The sequence below is a fragment of the Struthio camelus genome, chromosome 12 (genome assembly GCF_040807025.1).
Source record: "Struthio camelus isolate bStrCam1 chromosome 12, bStrCam1.hap1, whole genome shotgun sequence".
Lineage (NCBI taxonomy): Eukaryota > Metazoa > Chordata > Aves > Struthioniformes > Struthionidae > Struthio > Struthio camelus.
Genome location: NC_090953.1, coordinates 23,069,044 through 23,087,578, shown reverse-complemented (window position 1 = coordinate 23,087,578; position 18,535 = coordinate 23,069,044). Strand labels below are relative to the sequence as shown.

Genomic DNA, 18,535 nt, shown 5'->3' with positions numbered 1-18,535 from the left:
AATCCCTGGGTGCCGAGCGAAGGGGGGAAAAAAAAAAAAAAAGCAGCGGTTGGAAGGGAAAAAGCAGCAAAGGCTTCCAGCAGGGCTTCCTCGCGCAGCCTGCCTCCCCGAGCGGCTGCTGGCTCCCCCGGGGCGGCTAGCGCGGGCGCCGCGGGCCCCCCGCCGCCACCAGCCGCCAGGCCGAGAGGGCGGGAAGCTGCCCGGCGCCGCTGCCCTGACCTCCCCGGAGCAGCGCGGCCCCCGCGGCGCCGGCCCCAGCCCGGGCCGAGCGCCGCCGGGCGGGAGGGCGCCCCGATTTCGCGTGGGCGCTCGCCATCTCCAACGGCATCCCTGGTGGTCCCCGGGGGGGGGGTTTGTTTTAATACCAGGTTGGTGAAGGCAGGATGTGACCCATGATGAGCTTCTCAGCTGTAGCAATACAGAGTATTATTGTTGGGTCACATCCTGAGCACAGAGCTCAGTTTTTCCTCTGTTCTTCCCCGGATAATTCCTATTTGGGTTATTCGGCCTTTAGTCGGAGGGAAACTTGAGCAAGAGCCCAGAACTGGGTGCGTTACCTCCCAGGCGTTGCTCCGCAGCTCGCTGGGCCCAAAGCAGGGCTGGCGAGGGCAGGGCGGCCTGAGGGAGCTGCTTTCTGACGCTCTCTTCCACCAGCCACCTCGGAAAAGGCCCTTTAATTCTCTTTACTTCTGCCGTATTGGAGTATACAGTGGGAAACCGCGCCGGGTCCGATCGCCCGCTCTCGGCCGCCGCGGGGCCGCGGCTCGGCGCGAAGGGAAGCTCCCTTCCCTCGCCGGCGGCCCGCTCCGCTTGCGGACGCCGTCCCGGGCGTCCTAGCCGGGGCGCGACGCCGCCCCGCTGCTCCCCGGGCGCCGCGCGCTCCAGTCGGCGACACGCGCGGCAGGCCTTCGGAGCCGCAGCCGCTCCGTTTTCTTCCGAAGGGGCTGACGGACTCTCGACGTGCCCCTGGCGTCGGCCGCGGTGTTTGTCCGAGCCTCTGCTCCAGCGTCTCAGCCTGCCTAGCCCGGGGGAATTTGGACGGCTTCGTCCCAAGGCTGACTCAGCGCACATCGCTCTCGGTCCTGCCTCTCGCGCCGCGAGCCGCGGCAAACGCCCCCCCCCGTGGGACAGCCCGCGCCGGCCCCCTCCCCGGCCCCGTGCGCGCGCGCGGCCGGAGCGACGTCCAGAGCCGCCTGGCCGGAGCAGCAGGGACTGCCGGCGGCGCCGGCTCGAGCGCTCCCTTCCCAAGCACCCGAAAAAAGCGTTTCCTAGGACTGCTGACGTACCGTCTCCCCCCCCACCCCTGCTTGCCTATGCAGTGACCCCCTCCCCTGCCCCAAGCAACCCGGCGAGCTGGGGCTCCCGGCCGCCCCCGCGTCCCCGGGCTCCTCCTGCGTCCGAGGACGCTGCCTCCCAGGGAGGAGGAGAACCAGGAGGAGGATGGAGGTGCTCGGGGCGAGCCGAGAGGCTGAGGGACCCAGGCTGGGGACGGTCCGGCCGCTCGCCTCCGCACCTAGCCCTTCAGACCCAGTACTGGTTGTTCTTCAAGGGGGGGTTTGAAGTCCGGCAGTACTGGAGAAGCTCGGGGTCCTGCGGCGCGCCGGGCCCCGTGCCCGGGGGCGGAGGGCCCGCTCCCTTGCCCTCCAGGGTGTTCACAGTCGTTAGGGGGATGCCTTGGTTGGGGTCCGTCTTCCGGAAGGTCTCCTGGTCAAGCACGGCGCCATTCTTCGCGTTGGCGGCCGGGGCGCCCTGGACGTGGTGCTTCCCTGTCTTGTTGCGCTTGTGCAGGTAGAAGAGGAGGGGCAAGATGAGAGCCAGGAGGAGGAAGATGAGGCAGATGGGGATGATGACGCTGAACATGTTGGCCTCAATGAAGCTGAGGAACGTGCCCCCCTCCACGGGGCTGGGGCTGGTCGTGGCGCCGTGGCCGTGCCAGGCGGTGGGGGGGACGCCCAGCTCGCTGGTATTGGGGCTGCTCCGCGCGGTGCCCCGGGGCTGGGGGACGGGCGTGTGTGGCGAGGGCACCTGGGGGGCTGTGAGCAGCGTGACGCTGTAGGCTTTTGAGGCGTTATATGGCTCGATGCTGTACGCCAGGGATGCCAGCGCTGGTGGCACGCCGACGGCTGCCAGTTCGAAGACGAAGCTGTCGTTCTGCAGGGGCTGGCCGGCCCCCGCAGTGTCCAGCACCTCCAGACCGATCAGCCCTTGCTCCAGCTCGCTCTGGCTGAAGGTGTCGATTGGCGTGGCGCGTTGCCCCGGGTCTCTCGAGACCCTCACGACACGGCTGCTAAGGGGCGCCCTGCGGATTTTAAATACTGGGATTCCCTTAGTCCGGTTGGCCAGTTCGCTCGCGTCGAGGATGCTGGTGCCCATCAGGGCTGTGGTACCCCTGGGCCACAGGCTCCCCGGCTGTGCCTTGACCCAGGCCTTGACGATCACGTTCACCACCCCAGGCCTGTTCGCTGTCTGGGATGTGGCGAGGAAGTGGAATTCGTCCTCGGGAGAGGAGAAGTTGGTGAAAGTAAAAGTCACTTCCCCTTGGTCCACCTGCTTCTGTGAGAACGCCTGCGCTGGCTTTTGGTTGACTTGCACTTGGCCAAACTTTGGGTCCTTGGTGATCCTGTAAAGAACATCCTGTTCCCCGAGCTGGGCAGCGCCCAGGAGGTGATCCCGGGACACCGAGGCCTTGTTCAGGCCCTGAGGTACTTCCAGCGGCATCAGGCTCACTGGGGTTGTCACCACAGGCAGCACCACGATTTCCAGAGAGGTCAGGGTGGGTGCGTGACGGCCATCGGAGAGGCTCAGGACTAAGGACTCGGGGGAATGGCTCCCGGCGGCAACGAACGCCACGTGGCCTGCGTTGATGTCTGCTTGGGTGAAGCGGTCAATAGGCACCTGGTGACTGCGCGTGCTGGCCAGGTAGCCAGCGAGGGGTCTCTGAAGGATGCGGTACTCTATCTCTTCTGGGGAACTATCCGGGTCGGCTACATCCAGGTACTCCTGGGACAGCGGCACCCAGGAGCCCGCAAGGACCTGCAGCACTTCTCGCCGCTTCACCACCTGCGGTGGCTTTTTATTGCTGCTTGTCACCGTTATATTGAAAGCTTCAGAAATGACCACCCCTTCCTGAGGAGGCTGAACAGACTGCTCCGCCCGGGGCCGGAGCCAAGCCTTAAATCGGAAGTGATCTTCGGAGGCGCCGTCCCCGTGGTGGGTGTACGCCAGGCGCCCCGCGTCCAGATCCGACTGCAGGAAGAAGGGACGTGTCCTCTCCATGGGCACGCCAGCCACCGAGAGCTGCCCGTGCCTGGGGAGCCCCGTGACTAGGAACACGACATCGTGCACGGCCCTTTCGGGGGCCGGGACTTGGCTCAGGAGGTTGGAGGCATCCAGCACGGAGGTGTCGATCTCTGCCCTTCGAGCCTTTGCAACCCGGAGGCCTGGAAGAAAATGGAAAACCCAGAGTCCTGTGAGTACGGGGAAAACCCAGGCAGGGGAATGTGCTGGAGAGCAGAGTCGGGGAAAGCAGAGCCAGAAGAGAGCGTGATACAGGGGAGAGGAGAAAAGGGGAGAACAGAAGGGTGAAAGAACGGTTATAAAGCAATGGAAGGTGAAGAGAAGGGAAGTGGGAAGTGATTTATTAGTTTGGCAAGGCCATGGGGGAAGCAATTGGGCAAACAGATCCAGGAAAGGGATTAAAGTCGTTTATTAGACATTGCTTGACATAACATCAACGCTCGTGCTTGGGGGACGCGGGGAAATCGGAAGGTAGTGCTTCTTCCTCGGACAAACGAGCGCTCCTGAAGTTGTCCCCTTGGGGGGCATAATCTCAGGAGAGTTCCTCTGTCCCTTACTTCTCCTCCACCCTCAGCCTTCACGGGCCCAGCGCTATAAACTCAGCCGAGTCCTTCATTTTTTTTACCTGCATTTCTCCACAGCTGAGTCGAGCGTTGGGGACATCTCGCCTCGAACGATATCAGCACGAGGAGGATGAAGGAATCGGAGATGGTCGTGGGAGCAACAACCCGGAACCGAATGGCATCCTGGGCAAGCCAGAACGGCTTCGGTGGCATCTCGTGCTGATAGAAAATTATCCCGCTATCCACCTAGCAGGGAACAAAAGGCAACAATCTCTGCTTAATGGCAAAATAAACCAGCGTGAGTGAAACCACGTGGGAACTGCTGGGCTCAGCAGGAGCCCTATCCCTTCATCTCATCTCAGGTCACTGCGTATGATGGGCACTGCAGCGCCAGGAGGGAGTGAAGCCCTGCCTTACGTCGTAGAGCAGGGCGTAAGCGCTACAATTTCTGGATGTCTCCCCTGCCCCATCTCTGGGCCGAGGCCAGAAGAGCTAGATGATCCAAGCTTGGTATGCCAGACAATGCCAGCGGGTGCTAGAGGTGGCAGCAGACTGCACTAGAGCCAGCCCGTGTACTCTGAACTCTTGTTCTGGCTCAAAGGAGAGAGCAGCCAAGCCCTCGTTATGCAGTAAAATGGGAATTATTGCCAGCAAGCGCCGCAGGGCCCGCTGCGCCTGTGCGGCTCCTGGCACGCAGAGCTGAAGCTGCTGCACAGAGCTCACAGTGCCTCTCCCGTCAGCTCTGCCAGGCCATTTCCATCCAGCAGCTGGGGAAACCGAGGCTCAGAAAAAGGTCTGAACTTGCTCAGCATCCTCCAGCAGGTCAAAAGAGCCAGGATGCCAGAGGCCAGGCTGCCCCTGAGGGCAAACACTGTGGCAGGCCTTGCAGGTAAGTGCAGGAGCTGGGCTGGGCAAACCTTCAGCATATTTCCAAGTAAAGGAAGGGAGAAAACCGGACCCAGAAATGTAGCTGCGCAGCAGGTGGGGGACCATGCATGGGGACACGACGTAGCTTTCTCCAAGCAGGCAGGAACGCAAATATGCCACGGGCCGTAAGCCCTCTGCCCTGTGCGGGCGCAGGGAGATGGCACGGGAAGGGAGCCAGGGCTGCACGGAGGAGTGGATCCCAGCCCTCTCCAGGGACGGTCTGCCCCAGAGGCGGCGTGTGACCCGGCCACCGCTGCAGGGCCTCCTACCGAAATAGCCCGTTGCATCGTGGTCTGGTGAAGCCTGGCTATGTAGGACGTGTGGAAGCGCGGCTCTGCTCAGAATCGGAGCGTTTCTGGCCGTGAGCATCTCATCTGGCGCTGGCCAGGCCTGGACGCCTCTCCACCGCGGCGTCAGTCTGCTCCAACCCCGCGAGGGAGGGAGCGGCGCTGAGCTCTGCCTGCTGACGCTCTGGCCCCGCGTGGGGTCAAGCGGCACGCAACCCTCGCTGCGCGGCCCAGGGACAGGGCTTGCGATCTGCCGCTGCCCCCAGGGCTGACGCCTCCCGTGGGGCAGGCGCCCGCTGGGCAGGGGGAGCCTACGAAGGGGATTATAACTCCCTGAGCTCTCCCTGCAGCTAAAGCCAAGGCTGGTGGCTGCGGTGAAGCCGGCCCTGGGAACACAGCTTCATAATCCCTCTTAACCTCCGCGCGCAGGGCTGGAAAAGTCATTTTGCCTCTGCTGCCTCGCTCTGCCTCCTCCGCAGGGCGGCCGGCAGAGGATTAGCCGGGCTGGGGGCGTCTTGGGACGGGTCCCACCACGCAGCTGCCCCGCTGGCTTTGGGTTGGGGCGGCCCTTGGGCGCAGGGAGGAGGTGGCTCCGTCACCACGAGGGTCCCGTGCGCTCGGCCCTCGGCCGGTGGCGGCGGGGTGGGGGGGGGTGGGGGGGCTCACCTGGGCTTGGGTGAAGTTCCTCACTTCGGCGGCGGCGCCCTGCTGGGAGGTGGTGGCCAGCCTGCCCAGGCGCGGCGCCTGCTCGATGCTGTAGTAGAGGGCCGCGGCGCCGGCCGCCCCGCTGGCCACCGCCTGCAGGTTCTCGCTGCTGATGGGCTGCAGGGCACCTGCAAAGCACAGCGAGGCCAGGCTTCACCTGCCACTTGCCACCCAGCGGCATCCTCCCCCGCCGTCCTGGGTGCCCGCGTTGTGTGTTAGGTCTCTGAGAGCCGCGGGGCGTCCCCGGGCGGTGCTGGCCGGGCGGGCAGCTCCAGACGCCGCCGTCCTCGGAGGCTCCGGACGGAGCGAGCGAGCGAGGGAGGGCGGCGGGACGGGACGCCTCCGCCAGCGTCGCCTCCTCTCCCCGCTCCGCCGTGCCGCTTGGCGGTCGGGGCATCGCGCCCGACCCGAGCCCGCCGCCGCGAGAGCCGCCCGTCTGCCGGCCGCAGCCCTCTCCCCTCGCCCCCCGTGGCGGGGGGCCGCGCGGCGCCCTCCCCACCTGGGCACACGGTCAGGCTCCGCTTCTTCGCCAGGCTGACAGCCGCCTCCCTCTGGGCCCTGACCACGAAGAAGTGCCCCGGGGACACGTGCTCGCCGTCCGACAAGGCAAAGGCAAAGCCGCCGTCCAGGGGCCCTGCGGGGGGGAGCGCGGAGTTGGGCCGGCGTCGAGGGGGCGGCTGCCGCCGCGCCGAGCCCGGCAGCCGGCGGCAGGGGTCCCCGGGGCGTCCCCGTGCCCGCCCCGCGGCCCCTACCTCGGTGCACGAACTGCAGCAGGCCGCCGTCGATCTGGGCCTGGCTGAACTGCCGCACCTCGGCCTCGGGCGACGACCTCAGCACCAGCTTGCCGTTAGCCGGCGGCTGGACGGAGTAGAGGACGTCCTCCGCCGGCGAGTCCTCGTCCTCGGCGCTCAGCAGGCGGGGGCCGATGTCGGCCGTGGCCCCTTCCCGCATCTGGCGGGAGGGGAGGGGAGGGGGGGGAGAACCAGCGGTCAGCCCCCAGCGCGTCCCCCCGTCTCGCTGGCCCTCGTCGTTTCCCTGACCTCGCGCTACGGGCCGCGCCGGCAAAGCGTCCTTCCCGCCGCCACCCCCCCCCCCGCCCCGGGCGGCCGGGACCCCCGGCGGACGCCCCCACCACCCGGCAGCCTCGCCGGCGCGGGGACGCTTCAACGGGGGGACGGCCCGGGAGCAGACCCCAGCCCCGCCGACGGGGGGGGCCGAGCAGCCTCCGGCCTCGCGCCCTGCCCGCCTTTAGGCAACCCCGAGTCGGCGGGGGCGTCGGGACGGTGCCTTTTTTCCCCTCGGCTGGCCCCGTCGCGCCAGGTTAGCTCTTCCCTGCTTTTTTTCCAGCTGGCTTATCCCAAATCGCTTCCTGAGCGGGCGCGGGTGCGGACGGTGCAATTCAAGGCATCGGCCGCCCCCCCGGCGCTGCAGCGGACGGCCTCCAAGACCCGGCTTGCGAGAAGCTGGGGAGAAGACCGTATCGCCTACACGCGCGGCCGGGCGCCGCGGGCTGGTTTGGGAGCGGCAGCTGCGCCGGCTGCCCCCTCTCCCGCGCGCCAGCCGAGGAAATCGGGTTACTCCGGCCCCTGCCCCGACTGCAAGCGCACCCCGGCCGCGGCGCCGAGGAACGCGCGCGGCAGAGCGAGGCGTTTGCAGGCAGGCGTTGAGCGCCGAGCGCTTTGCCTTTCGGGCTGCCCGAGACCCGCGTGCCGGCCGCGGCGCAGGGCCGGGGCCGTTTGCTGCCCTCTCGGTGGGCCGGCGGCGAGGAAGGGCTAGGGGGACCTCCTCGCGCGCCACGGCGGGCGGGCGGGCGCCTGCGCCGGCTCCGTGAGTTGCGGGATGTCCCCCGGGCCAGGCCAGCTGTCGCAGCCCCTTGGGCCTTCGGGGACGGAGGTGGCCTGCCGCTACAAGCCCGGCAGGGTCCGAGTCCTGCCTGTCTGCTCCGCTGCTCTGGTTGGACTCTACCCCCATGCGAAGCTGGCAAGCGCATCCGGCAGCGGCAGGCTTTGTGCAGTCCGTGTCCTGGACCTAGCTTGACCTTTAAACGGTGAAGTCATCTCTTACGAGAGCACAAACACATGCATGCCCTGGTGTCTCCTGAGCGCTGGCTTGTTTTAGCCTTCCTCTCGCTCCAAAGCAAGGCAGCAGCTCGCTGTGCTCCAGAGCCCCTCCTAGGGCTGACGCTCGGCGCTGGGAGCGCCCGCGGCCACGCAACTGTGGTTAACCGAGTCCTAAGGGGGAGGGTGGTAATCGCAATGGAAAGACGGATGGACTTGTGCCTCTGTAACGGGGCTGAGCTTATTTTGGGGCCCTTTTCTTTCTTTCTGACCTTTTTTTCTTCAGCGGCATGCCTGGGAGGGAAGCACATGCTTCTTTAAGTGACTAGCTAGTGGAGAGGCTAAAAATAAGGCCAAGAGTGAAGTTTCCTCCTCCCCTCGCACAGGGTCCGCTTTGTGCGTCTCTCCGTGCTCCAGTTTCCTCCCAGACAGCGAGAGCAAGGCCTGGAGGAGGCAGCTGGGCGGCAGCTGAGCACTGACCAACTGGTCAGGCCCTTCGCTATGGGGCTGTGACGGTCCCTGGCGGCGAGCGTGGCTTTTGCGCCTGGGTGAGCAGGGCAAGAAGGAGGCAGAGGAAAGGGTGTGCGCTGGAGCGGGGAGGAGAGGTGCTACCATGGAGCCCAGCAGCCAAGGGGTTAACCTCCCACTGCCTGGAGTGCAGGGGATTTTGGGACAGCTGGGGCAGATAAGGGAGTCACCCTTAATGCCCTATAAAAGGGATTTGCTGGGAGGGAGCTGAACATGCTGGGCTAGAGCTGCTCCTGCTCCTGCTCCTGCTCCTGCTCCTGCTCCTGCTCCTGCTCCTGCTCCTGCTCCTGCTCCTGCTCCTGCTCCTGCTCCTGCTCCTGCTCCTGCTCCTGCTCCTGCTCCTGCTCCTGCTCCTGCTCCTGCTCCTGCTCCTGATTGCTAGCTTGAGGGCTTGTGGCTGGGGGCATAAATGAGAGCTGTGCAGGGAGGTGGCAGACGTGCAGGCCCTGGGGCTGCCTCCCTGCCTGGCAGCGGTGGATGGGGGCCCCTGAGCTTTGCTGGGCACCCTCAGCCTCTCCCCCCGCATCTCGGCCTGCCTGTGTTGCGGCTGGCCTTTAGCAGCCTTCCTCCTTCCTTGTGAAGGCTTGTCCTTAGTCTGGCTTGTGCCCCAGCCCTGGCAGCTATTTCTGCTACTTCGAGGCTGTTGAGTGATCCACCAAACCCTTGTGTCTTTCCATATCTCTAAAACTTCCAAGCTCTGCTCGTGAAAAGCCTTGTCTAAGTGCCGGGTGTTTGCTGGGAGGAAGCGGGGAGATGTCTGCAGGTGGCAGAGTCTGCTGGTGAACCCAGGAGGCCTGGCTGCTTTCCCCGGCTCGGCAGAGACCTCCTGAGACGCTAGCTGGAGCGGGGGGCTCCCACTGCAGCTGAAAACCCTATTGTGAGCACATCTGCGTGTATAGCGTGGGAGCCCTCTCCATGCGGTGAAGCCCCCGCCTGCCCTTTGGGCGTCTCCTCCAGAGCCCAGCCATGGCGAGCAAGCTCCTAGGCATCTTCTAAATATCACTGCAATGGGCTGGTTTTGCCTCGTGGGAAGAGCCGCTTCCCCTGCTGCCAGCCCCGTGACATCCAGGGATGCGGGGAAGATAGCCTTCAAAGCGGAGGAGAACGATCCCGCCGGGCTGTTGCTCCTGCCTCTTTTCTAACTATGCTTTGCCATGGTTTTGCATCAGCTATCCTGAACGGGCGTCTGAAACAGAGAGGGGAAAGCTCAAGGACTCTGTGGCCCTGGAAGGTGGGACTTCAAGCAACGGGTGAGACTGATTTGCTTCTGCCTCAGCTGGTACCCGGCTCTGCGCCGGCTCCAGCGCGGTTGCGGTTCATCGCTGACGCGGCCGACGGCCGAGGCTGTAGCTCGGCAGGCGGCTGGGCCGCGGGGCAGGCCGATGGCGGGGGCGCGCGGGGATGCTCCCATCTTGTGGACGACTTCAGCATCGCCCGCGAGAGGGAGGCGAGGAGGCCGCGGCCGCCGCCGGGCCCTGGGGTTCCCTGAACCCGCGGGGAAGGTCCCTGGGACGCCGGCGCTTGGCCGTAACGACCCCGCGGACGGCCCGGCGCTGGCCGGGTTCCTCCGTGGCGCACCACGTTGGTTACCTGCAGCCCAGCGTTGATGCGCAGCCGGGGAGCCCGGCTGCGGCGAGGCAGGATGGTGACGAAGACGGTCCGGGGTTGGCTGTGCCGGGCGGTGGCGGCGGTGGTGGCGTTGGCCAGGAGGGTGAAGCTGTCGGCCGGGACCTGGGGGCCATCCTGCCGGTACTGGATCAGCCCGTTCTCCACCTGCGGACAGGGGCAGGGTGAGGAACCCCCCCGCCCGGAGAGACCTGGGGAGCTGGCATCCGCCGCTTGCTCCGGGCGGGACGGATGCGGCGCGAAGCCGGGCAGAGGAGGGAAGCGTGGAGCCCCTCGCGGGTGCTGTGCCCGCTGCCCTCCTCCGCGCCCCGGCTGGCTCTGACGCGGTGCAGGACCAACTCCGCTCCAGCTCTGACGCGGTGCAGGACCAACTCCGCTCCAGCTCTTCCGGAGCCGTCTGAACGCGCCTTGGCTGTGTCCCACCACGCGCATGTCTGAGCTGGTCCTGTGCTAGCCGTGCACCCTGCCCGTGGTGTAACCCCGCGGCGCCCACCCACCCCGCCGTACCTCGCTCCAGGTGAAGGTGTGCAGCCCGCGCTCCTGGGGCCGCTCGCGGTTCTGCAGGGTGCCGAACCTGGGGGGCTCCAGCACCCTGAACTCCACGCCGAGGGCCGCAAAGTAGGCGCTGGGGACGTTGAGGATGTCGGTGGAGAGCGTGGCGGAGCTGCCCCCTGGCACCGTGAGGTTGCGGACGTCCAGGGGAACTGTGACGGGGAGCACGGCCAGGCTCACCGCAACCCCCTCCAGTGGGTCCGCCCCCCTGGCCGTGACGTCCACGACAAACCGGTCGCGCTGCCCCTCTGGCTTGGAGTGCAGGTAGAGGACTTTGCCGCTGTTGATGTCCTCCTGGGTGAAGGACTGGATGGGATCCAAGCTGGACGGCTCGTTCGAGTCTTGGCCGTGCTGAACCATCACCAGAAAGCCTGAGACTGGCGGGGTGCTCACCAGGTAGATGATGTCCTGGGCAGGGATCTCTTCATGGGTAACCTGTGCGTGCGAGGAGACACGGGGTGAGCAAGGGGCCTGGGCGCCTTCCCAGCTGTGGAAGTGGCCATAAATATGCCATTCAGACCTCTCCTGCAGCAGCTGTACACGAAAGCCCTCCTTGTCTGCCACAAACACTGGGACATATACCTCATAACGGACTCGTGGGTCCCTGGGGAGCTGAAATAGCTTCTGCTCAGCTGCTCTGGCTGTTCCTAGAGCAAAATTAGCCCAGGCTCACCCTGGATTTACTCCAGTGATAGTAGAAACACCGAGCAGCCTCAGGGGAGCACAGCCATGGGGTATCTGCAGTGCCTTCAGCCTGCTTTTGCTCAGCACCCATGCACGGACTGCTATGTGCAGGGACATCCGCTGTTCAAGTCATAGCTCCACCTTAATAAATAGCCCTATAAAGATGGGATAAGGATGAGCTACAGAGCTACTTCTGCCAGTCTTGTCCCTCTTGCACACAGAAGAGATCCAAACAGGTACCATGAGGGTGTGGGGGGACATAGGCTGTGTCAAAGACATGTCCCCCAGTAGCGAGTGTGGATTGAGTTTGGGAATGCCTGCTTCGGGACATTCTCTCCAATCTTTTCAAGGTGCCTTGTGGAAGGCAGTGCTCTCTTCTGGGCGACCTGCTTGCATTGATGGGTTTCCAGCTCATTGGCAGGAACGATTCTCCACCTCTTTGAACTTGTCTCATGTTCATGCCTCTTTGAACTTTTTCTGTTTTAGTGTTTGAGGAAGGTTTCCCAGGGTCTACGAGCAGGATGCGGCTTTCCCTTGCTGTGTAATGGGGAAGGATTTGCAGACTTGGGGAATGACTAGAGAGGGAGATACTCACCAATAAGTACTCTTCCTTGATCTCAGCTGCTTCCCCTTGGAAGACATGTATCTCCTTGAGGTTCACAATGCGCAGGGGGCTGGGATGGGTGTCCAAAAACACGGTGACAGCCAGTGTGTCCTCCACCGCCACCTTGTTCGCTTCCACAGTGAACTGGAACTCATCCCGCGTGTTCCTGCTCCCGTTGTGCTGGTAGGTGATCTCTCCTGCTAGCAGATCCCTCTGGGAGAAAGCCATGACTGGCTGCTCCCCTCTCAGCACAGTCCCCCACCGTGGCGGGGTAGTTACCAGGAACCGTATCTCTTCATCCGACCTGATGTCCATGTTGGTCTCCAGGCTGAGGACAGAGGAGTCAATGCTCCCTCGGCTCCCTTGGTGGATGGCTAGGCCAGTGTTGTTGACTATTTTGATATAGGGGTCTGAAGCCTGAACTTCCAGGAGGGCTGTAGTTTGGTGGAGGCCGTCTGAGACCTGTAGCTGAATCCAGCCCCGGTCAGCCCCTGAATGGACGAATAGGATCTTTTTCTTCCTCAGATCGTCCTGTGTGAATCGATAGACCTGGTGGCTTCTGTCATCAACGGATACGATGCTGCCAAACAGAATGTCCTTCCTCGCCAGCACCAACTGCGTGTCTGAGAAGCCGGAGTCCTTATCAGTGAAGGCGATGTCGTCCGTCGTCAGGAGGTGCTCTCCGTTGCGCACCACGTTGAAAACCCTGCTCACCACCTGGACAGGGGGGTGGTCATTGACGGGTTGGATGGAAACTCTGAAAACACCTCTCACCTCCTCTGCGTCAGGCTCAGTGCTGCCCTCGCTCTGCTTGATGGCTACAAAGGGGATATCGTCCTCCAGGGTCTCGGAGTCGTCATGCTGGTACAGCAGCCTGCCCCGGAGGATGTCCTCGTTGGTGAACTCTGTGATCTCCTCACTGGAGGACCAGCTTGGGGACACGGCCCAGGCCAGCCTCCCGTGCGCTGGCCCTTCAATTACTTCATAGAGATAGTCCATGCTGTTCAGGCTCTGTACAAACAAGTGGTCCCTGGAGATGATGGCCTGTCCCCCTTCTGGCACGGTCAGGAGGACATTGGTCAGGGCCGGCGCATCGGGGTCCCCACCTATGCTGATTGTGTAGGTGTACACAGGAGAGTGCTGGTCCCCAGCACGGACGCGAAACTGGAAGGTGTCCTCAGCTTGCTTAGAGTTCCTGATGGTTGCGCTGTAGCTTAAATGGTTTCTTTGCAGATCGTCTTGGGTAAATCCAAAGCCTTCAGTCAGCCTGTTGCCAAGCAGCTCCAAGTTTCCCTTTTTGGGAGCCTGGATTATCACGTAGTGGAAAGAGACTGGGGCAGAGTTTGGATCTTCCTGCATTGCCTCCAGTTCCTTACTAGTGATATTTTTGTGCCGCTTGTTCTTCATCTGGAGAGGGACCATGGTTCTCATCTTAATGGTAGCTCTTTTGATCCTGATGAGGAAAGTGTTGTTTTGCAAGATCTTCTGTCCAACCTGGACTTTGAATCTCAGCTTCTCTACGACATCTTCCAGCCGATGCTCTGGATCTGTGCTGAAATATTGGATGCGTCCTTGCTCCAGGTCTTGCTGATGGAAGGACTCGACTTTTTTCCATTCCCCTCCCATGCTCCCTTGTTTCTGGACCTCACCATACCTGAGAGGCTCTGTGAGGCCATACAGGATGGCGACCCGTTGTTTCACGGCGTTTGTCTCCACTGATAGATTGGCTGTGGTAATGCGTGCAGCCCCTCCCTGGGAGATGAAGAGGCCAGTGTTGTTGTGCACGCGGATGTCAGGCTCTATGGCGAGGATCCTCAGGGTGGCAGTGGGGCTTGGGACAGACCCGTCGCTCACTTGGAAGGTGAGCTGCAAATTTGTCCCGCTGTGGTGCACGTAGACTATGTTGCCTGCTTCCAAGTCCCTGCAGGAAAACTCTTCAATGGGCACTCCAGGGTGAAAGTCGTACTCCACGTAGCCCTCCTCCATCAGTCGGCTGCCATGCAGCTGAAATTCAAGGTCATCACAGGATGTGTCATCGTCCAGTGCCTGCAGGACGTCTGTGGTCAGATGCTTCCGTGTGTGCTTCAGGATCGTCATGTGATCCCCATGAGGAAATATCACCTGAGGGGCATCGTTGATGGGGTTGATCATTATGGGCAGCAGGTACATCTGTCCCTGCCGCAGACACTCAGGGATCCCTTGCTGGGCAGTCACAGTTACCTCTAGCATCAGCTGGTCCATGGGTCCTTCGGAGCCATCGTGGACATATCTGACTTTCCGATTCACAATGTCCAACAAAGTAAACTTCCTTCTGCTCCTGGATCCAGGGGCATCCAGTTCTAGCTGACCATGCCTGGGATCACTGGTGATGCTAAAGAGGATTTGGGACTGCCGGATGTTTGCCAGGTTCAGGTCTATTGTTGGCTGGGCGTGTTTCCACTCCAAGAAGGCTGTGCCCCCTTCAGAGACAATGAGGGGGCTGACATGCAGCAGTTTGCTGACGTTAGCGAAGGCAGGAGGGAAGCTGTTGTCTGGCCGGCACGGTTCCACCAGCAGGCCGGGTGCTCCCTGCCAGATGTCAGGAGGGGGGGAGGTGGGTGCCTCATCCTGTTCATATGCTTCATCATATTCCCAGTACTGCTCCTGCTTTCCACAGCCAGGTGTGATGTCCTTTGTGACCACAGCATCTTGCAGACTCTTCCTCTGCAGGTTTATCCGCAGGTCCTCCAAGCAGCCAACAAAGGAGTTGTTTGTTGTGCTGCCCACCGACATGAAGGCAAGATGGTGCTCCCTCAGCCTTTGCAAAGCCTTTTCATTCATACCTCCAATGAAGAGGTTCCCCTGAAGGTCCAGATGGTTGTTGATGCCCCGGTTGGACGTGGCTGAAGCATAGTAGTCAATCAGGATCTCAAGCTTGTGGACGTCTGTGTGGACTTTAACGTAGTGCTGCTGCTCGTCGCTGATGAAGATGTTGTTGTGCAGGATGATGATGCCGTTCCCCTTCTCAACAAACCCTCTCAGGCGCCCGTTGGAGATTTCCAGGTAGAAGAAGTCGTTCTCCATCCCCGCGTGGTAGATGAGGGGTGCCTGGGTGATGCTTGTGGTTATCACAAACTCAATGGTCCCTTCTTCCTTCGCGTTCCACGTGGGAAACGCGACGTAAGAGTGCGGTCCTAGGAACCCAAAGGGGTCATCGGGCTCGGCAGAGAACTGCGTGCTGCAGCCCTCCTGAACCCGGTGGAATGTCTTGGTGCTGCCGTCAGAAGCCGGAGGGGAGAGGACGTCCAGACCATTGAACGTCACCAAGTGGAGGCAACCTCTGAAGGGAGAGCTGGACCCAGAAAGATATGGCAGGTCGAGGCTCCCTGTCCCACCTGCGTAGAGGCCATACTGAATGTCCAGCTCCCGTACGGGTCCTGTGATGTCCACAGAGCTGTTAAAAAGGCCGTCGATGGTCAGCGTCATCCTGCCGTCTTCCACCAACAGGTCCACGTCGTGGTTTGCCAAGTTGTTGAGCCGCAGCTCTGCTGGGGACTGTAGCGTCACCTCCTCCGAGCCCAGGTGCAGCCTGGCCTGCAGGGGAAAGAAAGCAAAAATGGAGTCAGGACCTCAGCTCAAGTGAGACAGTAGCTGTGAAAAACAAAGGAGCAGGTTGTTGATGTTTGTGGGTTGTTTATGTCTTGAAAATCCCTTTGTTTGCAGGACAGGCTCCTGAGACTGCGGAACAGCAGTGCAGCTCTAAGCCTGGCTCTAAAGCAGCCTGAAAGGTGGCTATGAGGTTCTTTTTCTCCACCCTGGTCTGTGCTGACCCCAGCTCTGTAGGACTGGGAGATCAGGGCCACTCTCACTTGTCTCTTCTGGTGCCCCAGCAGGTTGGCCCCACCTCTGAGGGCCCGGCCTTGAAACGGTCGGGGCAGCCACAGCCAGAAAAGGGTGAGTGCAAAACTGGGATCATGAGCTCCCCTCTTTCCTAGACCTGTCCCAGGACATGAGAGGAAGCTGGTCCCCATCCCCAGGGTTTATACAAGCCTTGGCAGTAAAACCCAAAGGAGGGTAAAGCAGAAAGCATGCTGAGACATCTCAAAGGTCCAGGGACAGTTCCTCTAACTGCATACATTTCCAGATGTGCAGTCCCGAGGGTAGCGTGGGGACAACACTGTTACCTGCAGCACAGGAGACCGCTGTTTCCCTGTTGGAAATACCTGCTGAAGCATGGAGCCACCCCTGGGCCTTGCATGTGTGTCGGTCTGTCTATTCGCTCCTGTGTACCCTGCCTTCCTCTGCCTCTGTGCGTATTCCTCCTCCTCCTCCTATACCCACCTGCCTATCAGCCTGCAGACGTGCCCACTCTCCCCCCCATTGTCTGCATTTCTCTCCTTTCGTGCTCTTTTCAGTGAACTCTCAACTCGAGCCTATCTTCTTGGGGTTCTCCTTCTCCCACTCCCAACGCCGAGGCTCCCAACCCGCCGCCAGGCCTTTCCTCTCCTCCCACCGAGGAGCTCTGCCAGGTGCTGACTCGTCTTTTCCTGTTTCCTGCCCATCCCTGCCTGCTGCCCTCCTTTCCTGTGGCTTGGCCTGTTCCCAAAACCATAGCCCGCCCGACCGTCAGCCTGGGAACCAGCAAGGGAAATAGCAGGTTTTGCATCTTCGGCGGGGATGCTCTCCCCGCGAGGAGCAGCCCTGGAGCCTGCTTAAGTAGAGGGTTAGCAGAAGGGGCCCAAGGGCTGGGCCAGGCCAGGCAGGAGCTCTCCTGACAGATGGCCTGCAGCAGAGAAACCTCTGGCCAGCTGCTTGCCCGGCTCACTAGCTCATCCTCTGCTTCTGCTTAGATGTGGTGTGTGGCCCTGCCTGGGTAGCCCCTACGCCGTGGGAGAGGAGGGGCTGTGCGCTAGCATGCATCCTGCTCTTCTGTTTCGTGGCGGGTGCCAACGCCATAAGCACAAGAGGGAATTTTTTTCTTCTGTCCTGCTCTTTTCTCGTGCCCTGGCTGGGCTTGGTTTTGGCGAGAGTTTGCCGGGGAGGCCTCTTTTACTTCTATGGGTGCTCTCCTAGGTTCATGCCTTCTCTCCACTGGCGAAGCACTGACCCCTTGTGCTTCAAGGGTGCCTTGCATGGCACTGGCTGTACCAAGTGCACAGGGCGCAGGTTTTGGGGTATCTCCATGCTGCAGTCCCCAGCGTGAAGTGGGAGCAGCCCAGCTGCACTGCCTCTGCTGGCCTTGCTCCGGGGTCCGGCCTCAGGGTGCTGCTGGACATCAGGGCGTGAGAGCAGCCCGGACCCGTCATCGCTGAGGATGGCGAGCCGGGGAAGCCTCAGCAATGATGTCTGCAGGGCAGACATGTGAGACTTCCTTCCTGCCCACAAATGGTGCGTGGGGAAGGAATTTCCCCAGCTCAAGGCTGTTTCTGTGTATCTAATAGCCCTGAACTGATCCTCTTCCAAGACTGTGTCCAGTCTCCTCTGATGCCCCTTGAACTCTTAACTTGCTCTGCCAGGGATTTTGACAGCTCAGCTACCCACGCTTGTGGCTTGTTTGACCCTGCTGGCTGCTGGTTTCAGGTGCTGCTCCTTCGTCCTTGTGCCGAAAGAAATGTTGACCCATAGACCCTAGCCAACCTGCCTGTACGACCTTTTGAAACCAAAGGAAAGAAAAGTGGAGAGAGGTCAGTTCAGAGCAGGAACCTAATTTAAGTGGGTTGAATGAGCTCTGGAGGGTCCGCTCCACCACCAGGGAGCAGGGAAGGAGCCAAGGCTGCCTTTTGTGAACTTGGCGTCCTCCCCCATCTGTCCCAGGGCCAAACCTGGGGCAACCGCTGCAGCTTAAGCAAGCGCCGGATGCGGCTGGATCCGTGGTGTCGCACTGACCTGCAGGGCACCGGCTCGCAGCTCCACCAGGAGATGGTCGGGCTGTCCTGCAGCCAGGAAGAGGAGCCCGTTCTGCTGGCTGGTGTACAGCTGCAGGTGGAGGCGCACCGTGCGCGAGGCATCCGCCAGGGCCATCTCCACGTAGCCATCCCCAAAGAAAGAGGCTGGAGGAAAAAAAAAGGAGAGGGTCAGGGAAGGAAGGATGCAGGAGCAGCCCCCCGCCCCAAGCCCCATCTATTTGTCCCCAGGTGTGTTTGCTGGCTGTGCCGGGGACGGGGGGGTCTTTGAATCCGGGACCCCCTTCCCAAGTCTCTGCCCCTCCGAGACCGCTTCGGCAGTCCCTCCCCTGCCATGCTCTGTGTTTGCCCTGCTGCCCAGATCATAAGGTCTCCGGCTGCTGCTGCGTTGCCCAAAGCCACCTCTCGCACGTGGCGCCGACCGCCGCGCGGGACCGCCCGAATGCACCGCCTGGTCGCGCTCGGTCCTCGCCCCCGCCGCACAGGGAGCCCTTGCGTCGAGGCCGTTAATAATAAAAGCCGAGAGCCGCGAGGGCCCGGTCAGAGCCCCCGGCTGCGCGCCCTGCTCCAGGCGCTGCGGCCGATGCTCCCTCCCGCCGGCCGGGCCGGGCCGAGCCGGCGAGCTGCAGCCTCCGCCGGCGGCCGCCAGATGGGGCCAGCGGCCGCCCGGCCCCCCCGGCCCCCCGGCCCCGGAGCGCCGCTGCCCCCCCGGCCCCCGCTGCCTGCTCCCTCTTTTCAGCTGCTTTGCGGTGGCTTTCCACATCGCTGAAACATTGCTGATGCTCAGCCCAAGGGTGGCTGCTTTGACAGCGCTGGAGAAATA

General features: G+C 62.4%; 1 protein-coding gene across 1 annotated transcript in view; it reads right to left on the bottom strand.

The window, feature by feature from the left end:
* Positions 1–1,387: 1,387 nt before the first annotated feature.
* CSPG4 (chondroitin sulfate proteoglycan 4) overlaps positions 1,388–18,535 on the bottom strand; it is a 33,341-nt gene continuing 16,193 nt past the window's right edge. The window contains exons 2-10 of the mRNA XM_068958648.1: positions 17,696–17,859; positions 11,822–15,403; positions 10,498–10,977; positions 9,955–10,137; positions 6,532–6,730; positions 6,279–6,413; positions 5,741–5,907; positions 3,923–4,106; positions 1,388–3,440 (exon numbers count right to left, since the gene is read on the bottom strand). Of these exons, the coding sequence (XP_068814749.1) occupies positions 1,522–3,440; positions 3,923–4,106; positions 5,741–5,907; positions 6,279–6,413; positions 6,532–6,730; positions 9,955–10,137; positions 10,498–10,977; positions 11,822–15,403; positions 17,696–17,859 (7,013 nt within the window). The 3' untranslated portion in view covers positions 1,388–1,521. The remainder of the gene's footprint in view (positions 3,441–3,922; positions 4,107–5,740; positions 5,908–6,278; positions 6,414–6,531; positions 6,731–9,954; positions 10,138–10,497; positions 10,978–11,821; positions 15,404–17,695; positions 17,860–18,535) is intronic.